This window comes from Mytilus galloprovincialis, chromosome 3, assembly GCF_965363235.1.
Source record: "Mytilus galloprovincialis chromosome 3, xbMytGall1.hap1.1, whole genome shotgun sequence".
NCBI lineage: Eukaryota > Metazoa > Mollusca > Bivalvia > Mytilida > Mytilidae > Mytilus > Mytilus galloprovincialis.
The window spans coordinates 90748872-90770672 of record NC_134840.1 but is presented as its reverse complement, the minus strand read 5'-3'; the positions used below and the strand labels follow the sequence as shown (position 1 = coordinate 90770672).

Here is a 21801-nt window from a genome sequence, read left to right as displayed (position 1 = left end):
TACCACTCTAAGTGGTTGAATTGTGTAAAAGATATTATATCTGAATGTGGTTTTATTAATGCCTGGAATAATCAATATATAGATACAAATTGTCAGTTGTCTAAAAATGTGAAACACTATTACCACAATTTGTTTGTAAATGAATGGAAGGCTCAGATATTTAATACCTCAAAATGTTTAAATTATAGAATGTATAAGTCTGAGTTTGGTTTTGAAGATTATTTAACTACATTGCCTTTTGATCTTAGAATTAATTTGTGTAAATATAGATGCAGTAGTCATAGGTTACCTATTGAATGTGGTAGATTTTATAGCATTGATAGATCAGAAAGAATATGTGATTTATGTAACAGCAATGTGTTAGGAGATGAATTTCATTATATATATGATTGTACTTTCTTTAATGCTGAAAGGCTGAAATTTTTGCCTGCAGATATTTGTAAAATTAAAAATACTATGAGCTTCTCTAATTTAATGAATAGCAAAGATAAATTTGTTCTTATTGGCTTAGCCAAGTTCTGTAAAATTGTAATGTCAATTTACAAATGATATTTAACTTCCCATTTATTCATGCATTTGTAAATATGTTTGTTATATTGTTGTACTATCATGCCTCATGTGAGGCCTTTAGTGAAATAAAATGTTTCAATGTTTCAACAGTAATCCATATGGCACTGTTGATCATATCTTTAATTTGAAATGTCTCATTGATTTGTATTTATTTAGAAGAAAAAAATTGTATTGTGCTTTTGCTGATTTTCGTAAGGCTTTCGACTCTGTTAACAGAATATTATTATGGCAAAAATTGTTACGCAATGGTATAGATGGTAAATTGCTGATTGTATTACAAAACTTGTATAAAAATGCAAAATCTTGTGTAAGAGATGGATCTAATTGTTCAGATTTTTTTGCATCTAATATTGGTGTGAGGCAGGGTGAAAACCTGTCGCCCCTATTATTTTTTATTTTTCTTAATGATTTGACTGAGTTTATGTCACATGCTTATAGTGGTCTGAATGATGTTTGTAATATGTCTCCTTTACTGTTTGACAATGATGATATTGAAGTGTATTTTAAATTGTATCTGTTGTTATATGCAGATGACACAGTCATTTTTGCAGAATCTGCAGTTGAGTTACAATCAGCATTGAATGCAATGTATTTATATTGTGAAACATGGAATCTCAAAGTTAATACTGAAAAAACCAATGTTGTTATATTTTCTAAAAGTCGACAGGCTGATAATGTTCATTTTATATATAATAATGACCGTTTATCTGTTATTGATGAATTTCAATATTTAGGTATTGTATTTTCTAGAAAAGGTACTTTTCATGTTAATAAATCTAGACTGGTTCAACAAGCCAGAAAAGCAATGTTTTATGTGTTACCTAAGGCAAGAAAATTGTATTTACCTATAGATGTATTGTTACAACTTTTTGATGCTATGGTTGGCCCTATATTAATGTACGGTGCAGAAGTTTGGGGGTATGAGAAAAATGATGTTATTGAATCATTGCACTTAGAATTATGTAAATATATAATGAAAGTTAAAAAATGTACACCTAATTGCATTGTATATGGTGAGCTAGGTAGAGTACCAATGTCTGTTAATATTAAAGCAAGAATGGTTGGTTTTTGGAAACTTATTGTTACTGGCAAAAAAGAGAAAATTTCTCAAACATTGTATGAAATGCTATATAAACTTGATTCTGGTAATGTTTACCACTCTAAGTGGCTGAATTGTGTAAAAGATATTATATCTGAATGTGGTTTTATTAATGCCTGGAATAATCAATATATAGATACAAATTGTCAGTTGTCTAAAAATGTGAAACAGTATTACCACAATTTGTTTGTAAATGAATGGAAGGCTCAGATATTTAATACCTCAAACTGTTTAAATTATAGAATGTATAAGTCTGAGTTTGGTTTTGAAAATTATTTAACTACATTGCCTTTTGATCTAAGAATTAATTTGTGTAAATATAGGTGCAGTAGTCATAGGTTACCTATTGAATGTGGTAGATTTTATAGCATTGATAGATCAGAAAGAATATGTGATTTATGTAACAGCAATGTGCTAGGAGATGAATTTCATTATATATATGATTGTACTTTCTTTAATGCTGAAAGGCTGAAATTTTTGCCTGCAGATATTTGTAAAGTTAAAAATACTATGAGTTTCTCTAATTTAATGAACAGCAAAGATAAATTTGTTCTTGTTGGCTTAGCCAAGTTCTGTAAAATTGTAATGTCAATTTACAAATGATATTTACCTTCCCATTTATTCATGCATAATTTGTAAATATGTTTGTTCATGCATTATATCTTATTTGTTATATTGTTGTACTATCATGCCTCATGTGAGGCCTTTAGTGAAATAAAATGTTTCATGTTTCATGTTTCATGTTTCCAATTTAAATTTAAATTTTAATTGGATTACCTCCCTTACATTGTTTTTTAAATTGTCTAAATTGTCCTTTAACCAGAAAAACCAATGTTTCCCCCCTTTTTTGCCCCTAATTGCTTGATGATTTGATCCATTACCCCTATAACCATCCCTTAGTAGTAAGGAAACTTGTGGCAAAATTTCAGAGAGATTTATACACAAGTTATTGACTGAAAACTACAAAAATGCTTATTTTGGCCCACCTTTTTTGCCCCTCACTTATTGAAACCCCCATGAAGCGGGAACCCCAAAACTTAATCCTTTCCTTTGTAGTATGAAACCTTGTAGTATAATTTCAGAGAGATCCATATAATAAAACACAAGTTATTGTCTGTAAACTAGAAAAATGCTTCTTTTTTACCCTTTTTTGACCACTTATTCCTAAATGTTTAGGAATATTAACCCCAAACTGACACCAAGCCTTCCCTTCATTATATGAAGCCTTGTGGTACAATGTCAGAGAGATCCATACAGTTAAACATAAGTTATTGTCCCTAAACTCCAAAAATGCTTGTTTTTGGCCCCTTTTTGGCTCTTAAAATAAATCCCAACCTTCTACTTAATGGTATGAACATTGTGGTACAATTTCAGAGCAATTGAAATACTTATACACAACTTATTGTCCTGAAACTAGATAAATGTATGTTTTAGGCCCCTAATTCCTAAACCAATGGGACCATAACCCCCAATCCCAACCTTCCTTTTGTGGTTATAAATATTGTGTTAAAATTTTATTGATTTCTATTTACTTATACTAAAGTTATTATCTGGAAACCACCCGTCTTCAGACAAAGCTGACGACGATGACATGATACCAATATAAAAATCAATCATTTTCCTACAAGGTAAAATTTGACCAAGTTTGATAAATACAAATATCTAGAAACTATATGTAGACACAAACATGACAAAGTTCTAAGCATTACATGCTGACCAAAGACTGATTTTATCTTAAAATGACTCCATATTACATTACTTAATTTATGACCATACATTATCTGATCATCAAAATAATCACCTGTTTAGGTAACAGTCAAAACATGGAGGGAAACAAAATAGTCCACATTTTTTTCTGAATTTTTTTCTGGACTTAATTTTTTCTGTTTGATTGTATAGGTTTATGCTGAATTGAAACATATATATAGATTTACAAAAAAATCTTGCATCTTTTTGGGGATATCAATCCAGGAAAGTGGAAGGATATCATGTTGGCTGGAAGTGGTGTGGCCTAGTAAAATCAGCAAACAGAAAGTAGAAAAAAAAATGTTTTGACTTAAGGATTACGTAACTTTTTATTCTTTGTGGCATGACCCACTTTTTTTCTCGATTAAAACACAATTTCACATTAGTACATACATGATATGAACATGAAAAAATGTTTCTATGTAGCATTTTTTATTTATTTATTTTCAAAGATCAGCTGTTTTGCATGTAAGCCTATGGAGCAGTCAAGTACAAGACTGCAACCTTTAGCAATTTTGTTTCAAGTATTAGTTATCAATTTCTATTAACTTATTTTAAAAAAATCACCTAACAATCTTGATAGAATCCAACAAACTGTAAGACAAATTGGTAAGTGGTGACTGTGGTCTAGGTGATTGCAGTGACAAGTACGTATATATTGAAACTATCATGCTATGTCATTTTGTCTAGAGCAAAATAAAGGTTAGGATGCGGTAACAGTAAATTGAGAGCGCTGGCTAGAATATCACTGTTTCAAATGGCAGACAACCTCATTGTATACAGCTCTTTCTTGTGTTCTTAATATGCAACAGAAAAAATGATAAAGAATGAACTCAGTATACTGGTTAAAAAGGTATTAAAAAACAAAAGCAGCTGCAGAGTATTTAAAATCAGAGTAATTTTTATTCTTCCCAATGAATGAAGGTCATTTTGATCCTTTGTCAAACTATAAACATTATGTCATGGGTACTCAAAGATTACAGGAAAGTTAAGTAAATAACATCACAAATCGTGCAGTGTTTAATGCAACAAATTCCACCAGGAATGCACAAAACTTGCAGATAGGGATGATATAACAAGTATTTATCCACTGTCGATCAAAAGACTCAATTTTACCCACAAAAATATAAACCATAAATATAACATTTCTTGCTAATTAATTTCTTTCAACTGAAGCATGTAAGGGGTAGTTGTATTAAACAAAAATTCTATACATAAAATCATTTTATGACTGAATTATGAAAGGAACAGTCGTAGATGTAGATTTATTGCTGGCACTTAAAACAATCTTTCTATGGCAAAAGTAAGACAAACTTTTATCATGCCATAAAATTTGCTTTATTAAGTACACAAGATTTTCTTTTCCTTTCTGTATAAAACATGTACAAGAACATAAATGCTCTTGATGCAGAACTCAGTCAGACAGAAAACAATCCTTTGATATTATCAGCCCACCCATGAAATTTGAGATACCACCAAAGCTTTCTGACACATATCAAAAGTTCATTTCCAGAAGTGAACAAATTTAGACATCATATTGAAAGGAGTAGGTCCAGTAAGACCCCTTTTTGGCCCCAAAATAAAGCAGTTTTACAAAATTGTTAAAATGTATACTTTTAGTTATTTATTGGACAGTAGAATGCTTCTGCTACATAAATATGGGCTGTTTTTGACAATACGATGTACATATAAAGAGTACTAGCACCATTAAGTATTGCTAAATTACTGAAATCTTCACAATTCTAACATTTTGGTTAAATTTTAGACGATTTACGTCTAAAACGAATGTGGCCGCATTCGTGTTCATCCAAAATATTTAAATGTAAGTTGTATTTGATGATAATACATAACATATATAAAGGTTGAGGATGAACACGGATGCGGCCACTTTCATTTTTGACAAAAACCATCTTAAAAGTGACATTTTTCAGCATATTTGGTAGATTTTTCATATTTGAGCTAGAATCGGAAGGTTTTTAATGACTATATTAGTTAAAATCTTTCATATAAATTAATTGAATCAAATAAAATAGACACTTAAGTGTTTAAAAAGTGGTCAACATCTTTCGTCAGATGAACCTGAAATTTGAGGCCAAAATCGGTGCTTACCGGACCTACTCCTTTGTATAAAACCTATTGTTTAAAGGATAATTATTTTAATAGTATTATTTTATGATTTTGATAAGATTTATTATAAACAGTAAAAGAAAACCTTGGGGGAAAATAAAAAGTCAAATCAAATAAATTCTGAAGTGTCAACGTAATTTATCATAGCACAGTTTATATCTGTTTTATTTTCAACCAAAGATACATAATTTGGCAACCCCATAAAGAAAATGTTTAATAAAGCAACAATTGAAAGGCAGCAGAAAATAGTTCAGAAAATGCCAACAACAGCCTTTATTTTTTAGAAGCTTATATCAGGGGCTGAATTATGTAATAAGAAAGGGGGGATTTTTCATCATTAATTGTTTTATTGGTTGTTTTGGCAAATTAAAGTTGAAAATGATTATAAAAGAGGGACGAAAGATACCAGAGGGACAGTAAACTAATAAATTGAAAATAAATTGACAACACCATGGCTAAAAATGAAAAAGACAAACAGACAAACAATAGTACACATGACACAACATAGCTATAAAAAATAGCTAATTATTATGACACTACTATTTTTTAAACTTATAAATCAACATATTTTTTTGCAATCTTTGAAAAAAAATTCAATACTGAATGAATCATACTTAACACTGATTAAGTAATGGAGAGAGATTTTTCATTTTAATCATGTAAGTCTTTACATTCAAAAAGTGTAACCAGGACAAAAAGGTTGAGGAGCAATGAAGGATCATGACTTCTAGGAGCAGTTTCAAAATATGCAGCTGAAATTAATCATATTCATCAACTCAACAAGGTGTAGAAAAAATGATATAATATCTGTTTTTCAGCTCAAAATATAAAATGCACTCAAAGTTTCCAGTTGACTGAACAAATAAATTGGATCCTTACAAAATTTAATTAGTAAGAATCTATTTAATTACTGTGCTGGATACATGTGCAACAGATTGTGAAATAATAATGTTGGGGATTTTTGTTGAACATGTTTGAATGGAATCATTTCAGCTTATATTATATTGCTCTGGTGGTCCTGAATCTAAATCAGCTTATTTTCCCCAATCTTTTCTTTTATTTCTTCTTTCTTTTGTTACCTGATGTGAGTGTAAGTCAACACTTTTTTTTACTAATATTGTCATAGAATTTATATTTATATTTAATTGTATAAAATAAATATGAAATTATTTTTGAATTGCACTCACTGTAAACAAAACATTTCAAAAATTAATTTCTTTTCTTTTGATATATTAATTTAGTTTTGAGTGGTACAAAAATTTAATTTTAAATGTCCACAAGAAATATTGTGTACTATTATCTTTTTTAAATGGTAAACTAACATGACTTACAGACAAAACATTTAAAAAGTATTGCTTTATATTAAAGGGGTATTGTTTTATGTGTGCAATTTGAGGTTGCAGCATTTTAATTTGCACGAATTTAGATGCCTGAATAAGGCTCAAATCTGCACTTCTGATAGATCTTGACAAATAGAGTGTAAAATTTGTGATAGTATATCAAAATTGTCTTTAATCCTTACAATAATAAATTTAATTACATGTATATTATAAGCACTGATCAAGGTTGACTTTATTGATAAGCATAAAATTGTTACAGGTCAAAGACTTTTCATCAATATGTTCATATATCCAATATTATACATAGTAAAAGAACACTTTTAAATATATATATATATTAAATATATTAAATATTTGCGAAAGCAAATTTACAGATCTAATATTGTTGGGTTGATGTTTAGACAAGTATTAAATATATATATATATATTAAAAAAATTAAATATAATATATATATATATTACATGGATCCATCATGTTTATGCAAATGGTTCTGGAATAAGATAAATTTAAGAATCCAAAACTGAATCCTATTAATTAACAAGTTATTTTACATTATTTATAAGGAAACATGCCAAATGCCTTTGTTTACATTACATTAAATGAACCATGTCTTTCTACTAGGAAGATAATAGATAAGACACTAAGTAATTACAGGCTGGTATTCAGATAAACTTTAACATGCAATATATTCACTGATTATTTAAGTGCAATTTTCCTCATTCTAAGTTATGATTTTTCAACAAATAAATAACCAAAAATACTTAAATACTGTCTTATTTTATTTATTTAAATTTGATGGTTTAATGAAAATAAAATAAAATAAAAAATGCACTAAACTCCATTGTCTATTAATCAATCAATGTTTACATATAGTGGAACCCTTCACAAAAATCTTTGAAAACAATCATCACTGGATCAATGTATGGAGATTAACTGATAAGTTGATAAGTAATAATCAACTAACTCTGTGTTTTACTCTTTCAATGTTTTGTATGTTAAAAGTATTTAGTTTAATTACCAGTAATGAAAGATAAAAGTAATTTAGTAATCGAGAGCCAATTTCAAATTTGTTTTGCTGCCATAACTTTTTAAAATTCCCTGAAATGATCCTCTGGCGTTGATAAGCCAATCAACATTTGAGTGTGTAGAAAATTTAATACCCTCCACAATGTGTATTTTATCAGTGGGTCACTGGAGTGTAAGATCTAAACACAGCTACAGCTGCTGAAGGCAGGTAAGAAAATGGATAATTATTATATAATTAATGACCACTTTTTAATATCAACTAATTCAACAAATCAAACTATTAACTAAGATTATAATTAAAAGTTTGAAATACTTGTTATGTTTAGTTCTGTGGTAAAAATAGAGAAATAGAGATGATTCACAAGTGGAATTATTTCATGAGTGTACATTTATACTTGCAATGCCAGTGGGGTATCAATTTGTATTAAACTGGCAAATGATCTTTGATTAGTAAATATAAAAAAATACAAAACTGAAAATATCTGTTCTTCAGGTGTTCTCAGTAGGCTGTTCATCCAAGAATTTCAAACAGGAATTTGTATCTGCCAAGCTTTCAACAAGGTAATTAAGATTATAAAGATAAAACTATTTCTAACAGTGGTAATTTTTAACCTGAACTTTTATAATTGTTTCTGAACTTTTATAACTGCTTTTATGCAAAAAGATATTAAATCTTGACTATAGTATAAGGTTATAAAACTAAAGCTTTATAGAAGAAGGGGATTATATTTTCTTATCTTGATCAGGTATGCTAAAAGACGAAAGGTGTCGAATAAATTTCATGTTAAACACAGGGCGTACAAAAAATTACATTAATTAGCCAAAAAATTACGAAGAAATTTGGTAGATTCATATAAGCAAATCCCATGAAACTGTGTACAGAAATCAGGAAGACATTGTTACCATAGTCTTCTGTTCTGTCTATCCAACGTTTTAACAAATTGCATATGCTGTCAAGAAATTCAATTAAATTTTGTTTGAATCCAATGTAAAATTTCTAGTCTGCTCTTTCATATAATATTTTCATAGAATTTTTTAGTGTGTAATTGAACTTAAAAAAATTCAATAGCACATTAAAATATAACCAGATGAACAAGATGAAATAAATTGTATTTTTTAAATCCAATTTTCTAAAATGAAATAACTTCAAACTTAATAAACAGAGAATATTTTAAGTATTCTCCATCTTCAGTCAATTAAAAAATATGTGTACAAGAGCTTTTGCTAGATATTTAAAGCTTTTTATCAATTTAAGTCAATCATGACACAGTATGAATTGATATAAAATTATATGTGAACAGACATTACTGAAACTTTTTATAAAGGACAATAAAATTAAATTCTCTAAAGTAAAGTCTATTAATTTTATTTTGAAGGCTAGAAATTTAAATCTTAAATTTGTATAAAAGAAATGACAATTGAAACTACTGTCAACCCAATCCTTGCAGACGGGGACAAAACAATGCACAAGAAATCAGGAAGACATTGTTACCATAGTCTTCTGTTCTGTCTATCCAACAACGTACAATTAATAAATTGCATATGCTGTCAAGAAATTCAGTTAAATTTTGTTTGAATCCAATGTAAAATTGTAGGTAGTTTGAAATTTGAATTTAATAAATTAAACTGGTGAGATGCAGTTTGAAGTTCCTGATATACATGTTAATTCAATTAGAACATCTAACATTAAACAGATAAAAACAGTGTATACAGCAAACTAGAGGATGTCAGAGTGACAGCAAACCAGCAATTATAAATTTAAACTTGACTTTCCTTTTTTCATCAGTAGCAACATATCAAAATTTGAAAAACTTTGGTTGAACAGTCCATCATCAAGGTCATGATTGGAAACAACAATTTTAATCTTTCAAGAACAATAACTCCTGAATGGTGATGGTGAAAATCGTCAAAATCGAACTTGACATTAGAAAAACTGGTTAAGAACATTACTTCAAAAAACAAAAATATTGGTCCTGCAGATAACTAAGTGATGATCATGAGTTCAATTATAGAAAAAAATACTGTCTTTGACACATTATCAAACATCATGTCAAAGTGAAATTTAGGAACTTAAATCTTCTTATTCTTGAAAATTTGGTTAAAAAGAGAAGTCACACTCTGACACCTCCTTAAACTTCTGCCAAACATCAACTTTTGACATACTAAGACTATTGCATTTTCCAAATATACAAGTTTAATCTAAAAAAAAATTCAAACGCTATCTGCGTTTGTTAGTCTACAACTTTTGAAAATTTCTAGTCTGCTCTTTCATATAATATTTTCATAGAATTTTTTAGTGTGTAATTGAACTTAAAAAAATTCAATCACACATTATATTAAGTAGTATCAATATTTACTAAATGCTGCAATTTAGTTAAAAGAAAAATTTGCTTTAAAAAAAAATAAAACTAAAGGTATTCCAGAATTATCACAACAGTGTGTCATCTCTACACTGACTACTATTTTCCTACTTGAGAAAAAATATATGTATAATGGGGGACACTTTTGTCGAAGTAGGAATTTGACTGACTAAAAACTTGTAAGGGTTCCATGGAACCCGGTGTCTTGCCTACTTATGCTGTTAATCGTAAGCTCAACAAAAATGAGGAAAAAAATTAATAACAAGAATGTGTCCCCAGTACACGGATGCCCCATCCGCACTATCATTTTCCATGTTCAGTGGACCATGAAAATGGGGTTAAATCTCTAATTTGGAATTAAAATTAGAAAGATCATATCATACAGAACATATATACTAAGTTTCAAGTTGATTAGACTTCAACTTCATCAAAAACTACCTCGACCAAAAACTTTAACCTGAAGCGGGACAGACGGACGAACGGACGAACGAACGAACAGACGGACGGACGCACAGACCAGAAAACATAATGCCCATAAATGGGGCATAAAAATATTCCTCTCTATACTATCTTTTGATTGTAAGAAGCTGAGCTGTCCAAGTTTGGTAAAAATACAGGATAGTGTATGAATCTAATAAATATTTTAAAAACTTGAATTGCACACTGTATGTAATGTTAACTGGAAGAAAAATTAAGCCCATTTATAAGTTAAATACAGAAAAACAGGTACAAAATTTTAACAAAATTTACTTCTTGATACTAGCCTTTGATCATAAACAAACTTCTGTCCAAGTTTGGTACATATCCAAAGAGTAAATGTAATGTTTCCATTTATAAGTAAAATACAGAAAAACAGGATTTTTTTTTTTACAAAATTTACTTCTGAATGATCAAAAACAAGCTTCTGTCCAAGTTTGGTAGAAATCCAGGATTATAAGTTTAAGAAAGTTATTATAATCTCAAAAATTTAAATTCAACAAAAAAGGTTTAAAAGATGACTTCATGATGATTCACTGTATGATGTATTGTCTTATGTTCAACACTCCAGTATTTTTTCATTTTTCTATTTACATATTTGTAATAATTTTTATTGCTCTTTAACTATTTCTTTCATGTCTTCTTTATATATTATTTAAAAGGGATGACAACTAGTCCATGTACACAAGTACTCAAGCGTAACTTGGAAGAATTGAATCTTTAAAGGAAAAGTTAATAAATGAATACTTGGTTCACATTGTTTTAATAGATACACATTTGATTCATTTCATTTTAATTAGAATCATTCAGATTATTTATTTGAGAAATTTGAAATGAAAAAATGAACCCCATATGGCACAATAACATAATGCTGCTATTTGAAGACAGAATATTATGAAGTCGATAAATTGTTTAAAAAAATCAGCAGTGAGTAAAACATTTACAACACAAGAATGTGTCCAAAGTACACGGATGCCCCACTCACACTATCATTTTCCATGTTCAATGGAGCATGAAATTGGATAAAAAATATAATTAGGCATTAAAATTAGAAAGATAATATCATAGGGAACATGTGTACTAAGTTTCAAGTTGATTGGACTTCAACTTCATCAAAAACTACCTTGACCAAAAACTTTAACCTGAAACATGCACTTTCATTTTCTATGTTCAGTGGACCGTGAAATTGGGGTCAAAAGTTTAATTTGGCTTTAAAATTAGAAAGATCATATCATAAGGAACATGTGTACTAAGTTTCAAGTTGATTGGACTTCAACTTCATCAAAAACTACCTTGACCAAAAACTTTAACCTGAAAAACTTTAACCTGAAACATGCACTTTCATTTTCTATGTTCAGTGGACCGTGAAATTGGGGTCAAAAGTTTAATTTGGCTTTAAAATTAGAAAGATCATATCATAAGGAACATGTGTACTAAGTTTCAAGTTGATTGGACTTCAACTTCATCAAAAACTACCTTGACCAAAAACTTTAACCTGAAAAACTTTAACCTGAAACATGCACTTTCATTTTCTATGTTCAGTGGACCGTGAAATTGGGGTCAAAAGTTTAATTTGGCTTTAAAATTAGAAAGATCATATCATAGGGAACATGTGTACCAAGTTTGAAGTCGATTGGACTTCAACTTCATCAAAAACTACCTCGACCAAAAACTTTAACCTGAAGCGGGACAGACGGACGAACGAACGGACGAACGAACGGACGAACGAACGGACGAACGGACGCACAGACCAGAAAACATAATGCCCCTATGTGGGGCATAATAAGCAGTTATTTACTTTTTATACGACCGCAAAATTTTAATTTTTCGTCGTATATTGCTATCGCGTTGGCGTCGTCGTCTTGCGTCGTCGTCGTCCGAATACTTTTAGTTTTCGCACTGTAACTTTAGTAAAACTGAATAGAAATTGATGAAATTTTGACACAAGGTTTATGACCACAAAAGGAAGGTTGGGATTGATTTTGGGAGTTTTGGTCTCAACATTTTAGGAATTAGGGGCCAAAAAGGGCCCAAATAAGCATTTTCTTGGTTTTCGCACTATAACTTTAGTTTAAGTGAATAGAAATCTATGAAATTTTGACATAAGGTTTATGACCACAAAAGGAAGGTTGGGATTGATTTTGGGAGTTTTGGTTCCAACAGTTTAGGAATTAGGGGCCAAGGGCCCAAATAAGCATTATTCTTGGTTTTCGCACAATAACTTTAGTATAAGTAAATAGATATCAGTGAAATTTAAATACAAGGTTTATGACCACAAAAGGAAGGTTGGGATTGATTTTGGGAGTTGAGGTCCCAACAGTTTAGGAAGTGGGCCAAAAAGGGGCCCAAATAAGCATTATTCTTGGTTTTCGCACCATAACTTAAGTATAAGTAAATAGAAATCTATGAAATTTAAACACAAGGTTTATGACCATAAAAGGAAGGTTGGGTTTGATTTTGGGAGTTTTGGTCCCAACAGTTTAGGAATAAGGGGCCCAAAGGGTCCAAAATTGAACTTTGTTTGATTTCATCAAAAATTGAATAATTGGGGTTCTTTGATATGCTAAGTCTAACTGTGTATGTAGATTCTTAATTTTTGGTCCCATTTTCAAATTGGTCTACATTAAGGTCCAAAGGGTCCAAAATTAAACTTAGTTTGATTTTAACAAAAATTGAATCCTTGGGGTTCTTTAATATGTTGAATCTAAAAATGAACTTAGATTTTGATTATTGGCCCAGTTTTCAACTTGGTCCAAATCGGGGTCCAAAATTAAACTTTGTTTGATTTCATCAAAAATTGAATAATTGGGGTTCTTTGATATGCCAAATCTAACTGTGTATGTAGATTCTTAATTTTTGGTCCCGTTTTCAAATTGGTCTACATTAAAGTCCAAAGGGTCCAAAATTAAACTAAATTTGATTTTAACAAAAATCGAATTCTTGGGCTTTTTTGATATGCTGAATCTAAACATGTACTTAGATTTTTGTTTATGGGCCCAGTTTTCAAGTTGGTTCAAATCAGGATCCAAAATTATTATATTAAGTATTGTGCAATAGCAAGAAATTTTCAATTGCACAGTATTCAGCAATAGCAAGAAATCTTCAATTGCACAGTATTGTGCAATAGCAAGAATTTTTCAATTGCTCAGTATTGCGCAATAGCAAGAAATCTTCAATTGCACAGTATTGTGCAATAGCAAATATTTTCAATTGCACAGTATTGTGCAATAGCCAGAAATATCTAATTGCACAATATTGTGCAATAGCAAGAAATTTTCAATTGATTGGAATTATCTTTCTTTGTCCAGAATAGTAGTTGAGTCAACTTAAATCATTGTTTTATACAATATACAATGTATATTCACTTTTACTACCAACTGAAAAATTAAAACAATCTACCACTCAGTGATATCAAGCACCTTTTGTTACATTTTAATATTTTATGATGTATTTAAATGAGTAGTTATTGTTGCAAACTCCATTAGAAATTGGGGGGGGGGGTTAAATTTTTCTCATTTCAGATTTCATAAATAAAAAGAAAATTTCTTCAAACATTTTTTTGAGAGGATTAATATTCAACAGCATAGTGAATTGCTCAAAGGCAAAAAAAAATTTTTAAGTTCATTAGACCACATTCATTCTGTGTCAGAAACCTATGCTGTGTCAACTATTTAATCACAATCCAAATTTAGAGCTGTATCCAGCTTGAATGTTGTGTCCATACTTGCCCCAACCGTTCAGGGTTCAACCTCTGCGGTCGTATAAAGCTGCACCCTGCGGAGCATCTGGTTACATTTTGTACTATCTACATAACACTAACTCTATAAGCTAAAATTATAATAAGAATCCAATTTTTTAAAATATTTTTTATTCTTATTCCATAACCCATGATAACCAATAAAGAAATAATATCATGAATATAAACAACATTTGAACTATTTGAAATTTATACATCTTTTCTGCATATCTTGACAACAGACCAAATATAAGACCAATAATGACAATACAACAAGCAAATCAGTGACTTAAACTGAACATTTTATGAATAAAAATTAGCCTCTTGAAAATCATAAAATCCCTTTATTTTCAATGAAAATTTGTCTCTGATGAGGAAATTATTTTTTTTACTTCATATTTCATATAAAACATTTAAAAAATATTATTCAATCAATCTGTCAATAGTGATTGGATTTTTACAAACCAGATGTTGAAATATGCAGAAATAACTGAAGTTTTTGTTTAATTGGTCATAATTTTGTCTTCAGTTATTCTTTTATTTCCCATGATGTGTCAGAACAATAAAATTGAGAATGGAAATGGGGAATGTGTCAAAGAGACAACAACCTGACCATAAAAGAAAATTAAATTATGTACATATGATAAATCTGTTCAGCTAAAGATGTTTAAAAAAAAAATTTGGTTGAAACATGTGAAATATGTGGTATATTTTTGACAAAAAATAAAAAGTAAATTAAGACAGAAAATCAAAATGCTGAATAAAAAAACTACAAACAAATCTGAGACAATTTTGCTTGTATCAAATTCATTTAAATCTGACAAGAAATATCGACTGGACTATAATTTTTGAAGAAAAAAATGATTTTATATGAAATTTCTATTGAAATAATTGCAAGTGTCCTTGTTTTCTCTTGAGATGTATTTATGAATTATGTTTAAATATTTTCTAGGTAGAAAGCAGCTAAACTGTTGTGCTTCAGCTAATGAAAAGGAGTGTTAAAGTTGATGCTTACATCAACAAAACAGAGAACCGTAAGGATGACAGTACAATGAGAATATCAATAACAAATTTTAGACTTGTAATAGTAGTTGCCCTCTCCTTGTATACATTAACTGTCGCTTTTATATTCTGGGGATTTCGGGACAAATCATCATGGTTTCCTAAGAGATTCAGGAAATCCCATCTTGGTGAAATTCAAGTTTTAGTTGATGATGATGAAGAGGAAATGTATGAATATGTAAATAAAGAAGAAAATCCCACAATAGAAAGTGATGCAGAACAGCGAGAAACAACATTCTTAAAATTAGGAAATATATATATCTTTTCTGCATATTTTGACAACAGACCAAATATTAGGCCAAAAATTAGAATTATGACAATAAAACAATCCAATTGTTCACAAAATATCGGTTGTGCTTTTAAATATCAAAATCACTGGATACGTGTTTATGCAGAAAGACATGAAATGTGTGAGAATCATGGGAGATTTTATGGAGGCTGGATGTATTTCTGTGATGTTCCAGAACAATTTATAGATGCAAATTCCAATGCTCTTTCCACATCAGATATACGTTTATTTGAAAGCAATAATTTGGAAATGTTAGTTCCAATCAACATCACATCACATACTTATCAGGATAGTTCAAAGTTCAAGTTATTAGGTCAATTTACGGACCCAATTGGAATATGTATTCCTCCTTTATTTGGTGAAATCAATTTACCAATGCTTTTACAGTTTATAGAACTAGGAAAAATACAAGGGGTAACTCATTTTACCTTTTATTTACATAAAATTGATGATTCCATCAGAAAAATTCTGGATCATTATCAGGAGAAGGGAGATATAACACTTGTTGAATGGATTCTCCCTTCAACTATTTCATTGAGGGAGATATGGTACCATGGACAAATGTTATCCATACAAGACTGTCTTTATCGTAACATGGCAAGGACTAAATATCTAGGATTCTTAGACTTAGATGAATTTATCATTCCATTAGAATATTTCAAACTAACTGATCTACTTGACAGCTATGCAAAGAAACTTCCAACCATTTCAAACATATCAGCATTTTCGTTCCAAAGTGCCTTCTTTGATCCCAAACAACTTCCTGATCCGTCACAGCAACTAAAGATCCTTCAGCTTCAAAGACGCAACAGTAAACTAAGTAAAGTCAGAACCAAATTGTTAACTGTTCCTCAAAATGTGTTTGAGTTAGGAATCCATCATGTTAGTAAACCTATTGATGAATCTAAACAAGTTCTATATGTTGATCCAGATGTAGCAAAGATTCATCATTACAGAGCATGCATTATAAACTTTGAACCAGATATGACATGTTTTAAAGACTTGAAAGACGATACAATTCTCAAGTACTCTGACGAACTGATACAGAATTATAAGGATGCCGTTAAAAATACTATGCATTTATTTGCTCCTGCAAAAGAGCTTCAAAAATCTTCTGTAAAATAAATTGTTATTTTTCTTTCCTTTATTCTTTCAACACAAATTCTCTTTTGTCAATATAAAAATAAGGAGATATGGAAATAATATATTATAGGCAACTATACAGCATACAACTATGAGAAAAATCCAAACCATACATTGATAGTCATCTATAAAAGGACCCGACATGAAAAATATGAAACAATTCATAAAATCCAATATGTAAGACATACAACAATGTACAACCACTAAATAACAGGCTCCTGACTTGGGTTAAACATGTTTGTGAGCACTCTACCCTCCCCTAACCTGGGACAGTGGTGTAACAGTACAACACATGGTATTCAAAAAAAGAATGAAATTATTAATTTTTGTTGTGTTACCTGTATAACCATGCTGAATGAAATAAAATGCTTCCCTGAGTGCAGCCTGATACGACGGCAGAGATTGAACCCTGAACAGTTGGGGCAAATTTGGACACAATATTCAAGCTTGATACTGTCTGAATTTGGATTGTGCTAAAATTTTAAACATAATATAGGTTTCTGGCACAAAATGAATGTGATCAAAGATCTTACAAATATATTGCCCAATACTGAACAATTGAAGATTTCTTCTTGAAACTTTTAAAAAATTTGAAATTTGAAAAATCTTGAGGAAAAAAATATGAACCCCTTTAAAAAATTGGAAAAGAAATCCCCCCAAAACTTTTTGAATCCCCCCTAGGAGCAATAACTCCCAAACTCAATCCTAGTCTTTCCTTCATAGTATGGAACCTTGTAATACAATTTAAGAGAGATCACAAGTAATTGTCTGAAAACTAGAAAAATGCTTGTTTATGTGCCTTCCCACCCATAATTCCTGCACGTTTTGGGCAATTACCCCCAAACTCAAACCCAGCATGATATGTAACCTTGTAGTACAATGTCAAAGAGATCCATACACTTACACACAAGTTATTGTCCGGAAACTACAAAATTGCTTGTTTTTGGCCCTTTAATCCTTCACTGTTAGTAACATAACCCCCAAAAAGAATCCCAACTTCCTACTTGTGGCATTAAACATTGTGGTACAAATTCAGAGCTATCAAAATACTTGCAGACGCCGACGCAGATATGACAAAGACAACGACAACAACATCATAGCATTATTCAAACCAAAAAAATAAAATTTGAGATCACATAAAAACTTAAAAAGAACCTTGAAACCTTCATACTAATAATGGTCAATGCCATTTCAACAATAAATTTATTGCAAACAACTGTGTAACAAAAAAATGTTCTTTGAAAAAGCTTAGACATACATTTTTGTACTTATATCTTAATGGAACAGAAAGGATATGGTGTATTAATTCTTGACATAGTCAATACACACACAAACAGCACTTTCATTACTGATCTACATCTCAGAGAGGCCTACAGTGAGTATGAAGCAAACACTCTCATCTCACTGCAAATTCAACATAACCCCTTGCATTGGTTTGAGTGGAATACTTTGCTAGAAGACATTCCTAATACAACTGGTCTTGGAGAACACAGTAACTTGGTAATACCAACCAATCAAAAAATACTTCATGACAGCCCTGGATTAAGGATACAGTTTTTTTGGATGTTCCTTTTTTCCCCTATACTAATCATAAAATATTATTCAATACTAAAAATAGAAAAATAATTTAAATCTTAACACATTCTGAGGCATATAAGAAGTCTGGAATCACTGGGTGTTTACATTTGAGGCTGGAAGCATACATATGATGTCACCTTGTTTACTTGCTAGACAATAACATAGTTCGCTGAAATTTTGTATCATGAAAATATTTCACAGAAATAACTGAAATTGACTTATTTGTTTATTTAGGAGTGAAATAGAAATACCCATACTGTATTTGAAGCTTGACCTATGTAAAACATTGGTTTTACTGTCAAATATTGAGTGTACTTGGTGGTATAAATAATGTGAGTGTAACACTGAACAGACAATTTTGTGTATTTTAAAATGCGTTTGCCCTACAAGTGGATATACTGTGATTATACTAGTTGATAATATATGCATTGTCATATTAGAATAATTTATTATAACAAGTAAAAAAATCGAACTAATGCTGTCATAAGTTGACATTCTCAATGTTTAATACAGAAACTATATCAACATTTACAGCAAAGTTAACGACTAGTACATCAAGATAAATGTAAGAGAAGATAACATGACAGGAAATAACAGTTTAGAATGTAAAAATCTTTGGAAATAATACACATAAAACCTTTGAGGTGAACATCAGAACCAAAAAAGGCAAAACATTACATTGCACTGATAAAACTGATAAAGATCAACTTTGTCTACATGAATCCAACCAAGGTGGAGTATAATTACAACAAAAATGATAAATTATCATAAGGCTTAATGTTTTAATTGATTACAAGGAAATCATGTGTAAATTTTTTGGTAATAATTTTCATATTTACAACTTTTTTAATTTTCATAGTCTATGGGAGATAACTCTTCATTTTTTTCAAATAAAATTTATAAAATATTGTCTAATGTATTTTTTTTTAAATCCTTTACAAAAACATTTCTGCAATAGCTATCAATAAACATGTATAAACACAATGGAATATTATAGAATTTTTTGTTCTATAAGCTAGTGAATATACAAATAACAAGATACTGTAATCAATTTGAAACACCAAATGCATATTTCAAAAAATTATTTCTCTTCAACAGTGTTGGAATATTGAACATCAGGTATCAAAATGTGAAGTGTTAATAATCAAAATATGAGCTGCGTCGGATAGAAATTGACCTTTTGCAAATGAATATTAATACATCTGTTAACTTACTTTGGGTTAGAAATAATCTCTAAACCCAGTCATTGTCATTATGTTACTGTTTGAAATATGAGTTTACTTCATGACCCTACTAAATGGACCAACAGTCATCATTGATTTCGTATTTTAATGCCACATAATCAATCAAAGTCTTTTCCATGTACATGTATAAGGTCGATTTCTATCTGATGCAATTGTGTGACATATCATTAGAAAAGACATGGAAACAAGAAATAATACTTAGGTAACAGGAGTTTAAAATCATCTTGTCAAAGATTTTAAAAAAGCAAACAGTATAAGAATATTCATTCTAAGTCATTAATTGCATCTTGTCATCAGATTTTGTTGACAAATATTATGCATAAAATTCAACATCTAGTGATGGTAAAAAAGGTCTTCAACTTAAAAAAAAATATGTCAAATTAAAATGAAAAAATAAATTCTTACAAATGTAGCTTATTCACATTTTATTCAAATCTTAAGCACATGAGATCTATTGTTGCGTTCCCATCAAAGTGTTGTAATGAGTTCCATTTGAATCAGTACTATTTAGATGCCAAAGTAGTCAATAACGTTTCACATATTTTCAGTTCATGCAATTTTAGACACATATTCACAAGAAAAGAAGAATAATTTGCAACGTACTGCAGTAAAATAGAGACAATCTCAATGCAATTTCAGTTTAAAAGATATAAATCTTGACTCTACAGGTAAGGGCTATTCCATCAAAAAGGAGGTACTAGGGTCGGAAGGCAATTTTTAAGTACCAAGAGGAAAGTACTGTGTATCTTAACACCAACCAACAGGAAGTCGTTTCATATAAAACAAAAACCAACTGGAATATATCCAACTTATTTTATTGTAATTTATCACAACCAAAGGAATTGTTACTTTAAACATTATAGTTGCTGGACAATTTAGAGGGGGTGGACCGGGTTAAGGGAACCTTGGAATGAGGGGGAAGGAAGGGGGAGGGAAGAAATGAGATCAAACTTTAAATCTTAAATATGAAAAATTTAATTTGGTTACCAGGGTTTGAAATATTTCAAATCTTATAAAAATCACTGATGAAAATTAGAAAATTAGAACTGTGGTCTATATAACTGCAAATGGATTGTTTTGTTAACTTGATATATGTTGGCCATGTTTGCTTCCAATTGGCTTTGTTGGCTCAGAGATGTTTGAAAAAAGTTTATGATGATGGACAAAGGATTGGAAGAATCAACAATATCATCTGCGAGCTACTGCTCACTGATGATACAATAGCCCAAATATCCATTTGGAATATTTAAATGGTTATTTTAAAATGATGTAAGTGTTCAGTAAACAGGAAGTTGTTGAGCTCACACTACTTCAGAATCATAGGGAGAAGTGACTTCTCTTTTTGAAAGTGATGGGGAGAAGTGGTGAGATTTGGAAGAGAAGTGCTCACTCAAGCTATAGGCACTAGTCGCACTACAATGTTTGGTTTTTACTATGATATAAAGGGCTATTTGTATCTCTTTTTTATATTGTTCAATTCATACCCGAGTATACAATTAATGTTATACATGTAGTTCAAAGTCAAAGCTGTTCATATCTAGTTGCACTATTATATTAGTTCCTCTGTGAAAATAAAGTAAGAAACTTCCAATTACTTGCTCTTCAAAATTGAGAAGGAATTAGCTCTTGGAATTGTAGTAATATGTATACTCTATAAAATATCTGCATGTTATATCAACATTTATTAATATTAAAATTACTGTCGCATTTTATTGGATTTTGAAATGAAAATTTGTTAACAAAAAGTTATTTTGAGTTTCTGTAAAAAATATTTCATGCTTTTTCTTTCTTTCCATATATCTTTTGGTCTTCTTCTTCTTCCTGGTACAGGAGAGACTCCTGTGCCGGAGAGTGGTATATCCCTTCAATTCTAGTGTTTATATTTCATCATCATAGATGTATTTTGTCACCTGCCTATAATTATAATTAACGTCTCCTGGGTGACGTTATTAAGAATTGAACAATGGACAGTCTGAGGGCTGAATGCTTCTTACTACCTGATT

General features: G+C 30.1%; 2 protein-coding genes across 3 annotated transcripts in view; one reads left to right on the top strand and one right to left on the bottom strand.

The window, feature by feature from the left end:
- LOC143069346 (propionyl-CoA carboxylase beta chain, mitochondrial-like) overlaps positions 1–21801 on the bottom strand; it is a 63837-nt gene that overhangs the window by 23787 nt on the left and 18249 nt on the right. The window lies entirely within an intron of this gene.
- Positions 8049–16970, top strand: LOC143069348 (beta-1,4-galactosyltransferase galt-1-like). Of its 2 annotated transcripts, XM_076243935.1 has the most exons (3): positions 8071–8117; positions 8403–8470; positions 15435–16970. In XM_076243935.1, exon 3 carries the CDS (start codon positions 15468–15470, stop codon positions 16956–16958), a length of 1491 nt encoding a protein of 496 aa, XP_076100050.1. In that variant the 5' UTR covers positions 8071–8117; positions 8403–8470; positions 15435–15467; the 3' UTR covers positions 16959–16970. The 2 variants fall into 2 exon arrangements, with proteins under 2 accessions (XP_076100051.1, XP_076100050.1); XM_076243936.1 differs by lacking the exon at positions 8403–8470 and having other exon boundaries at positions 8049–8117.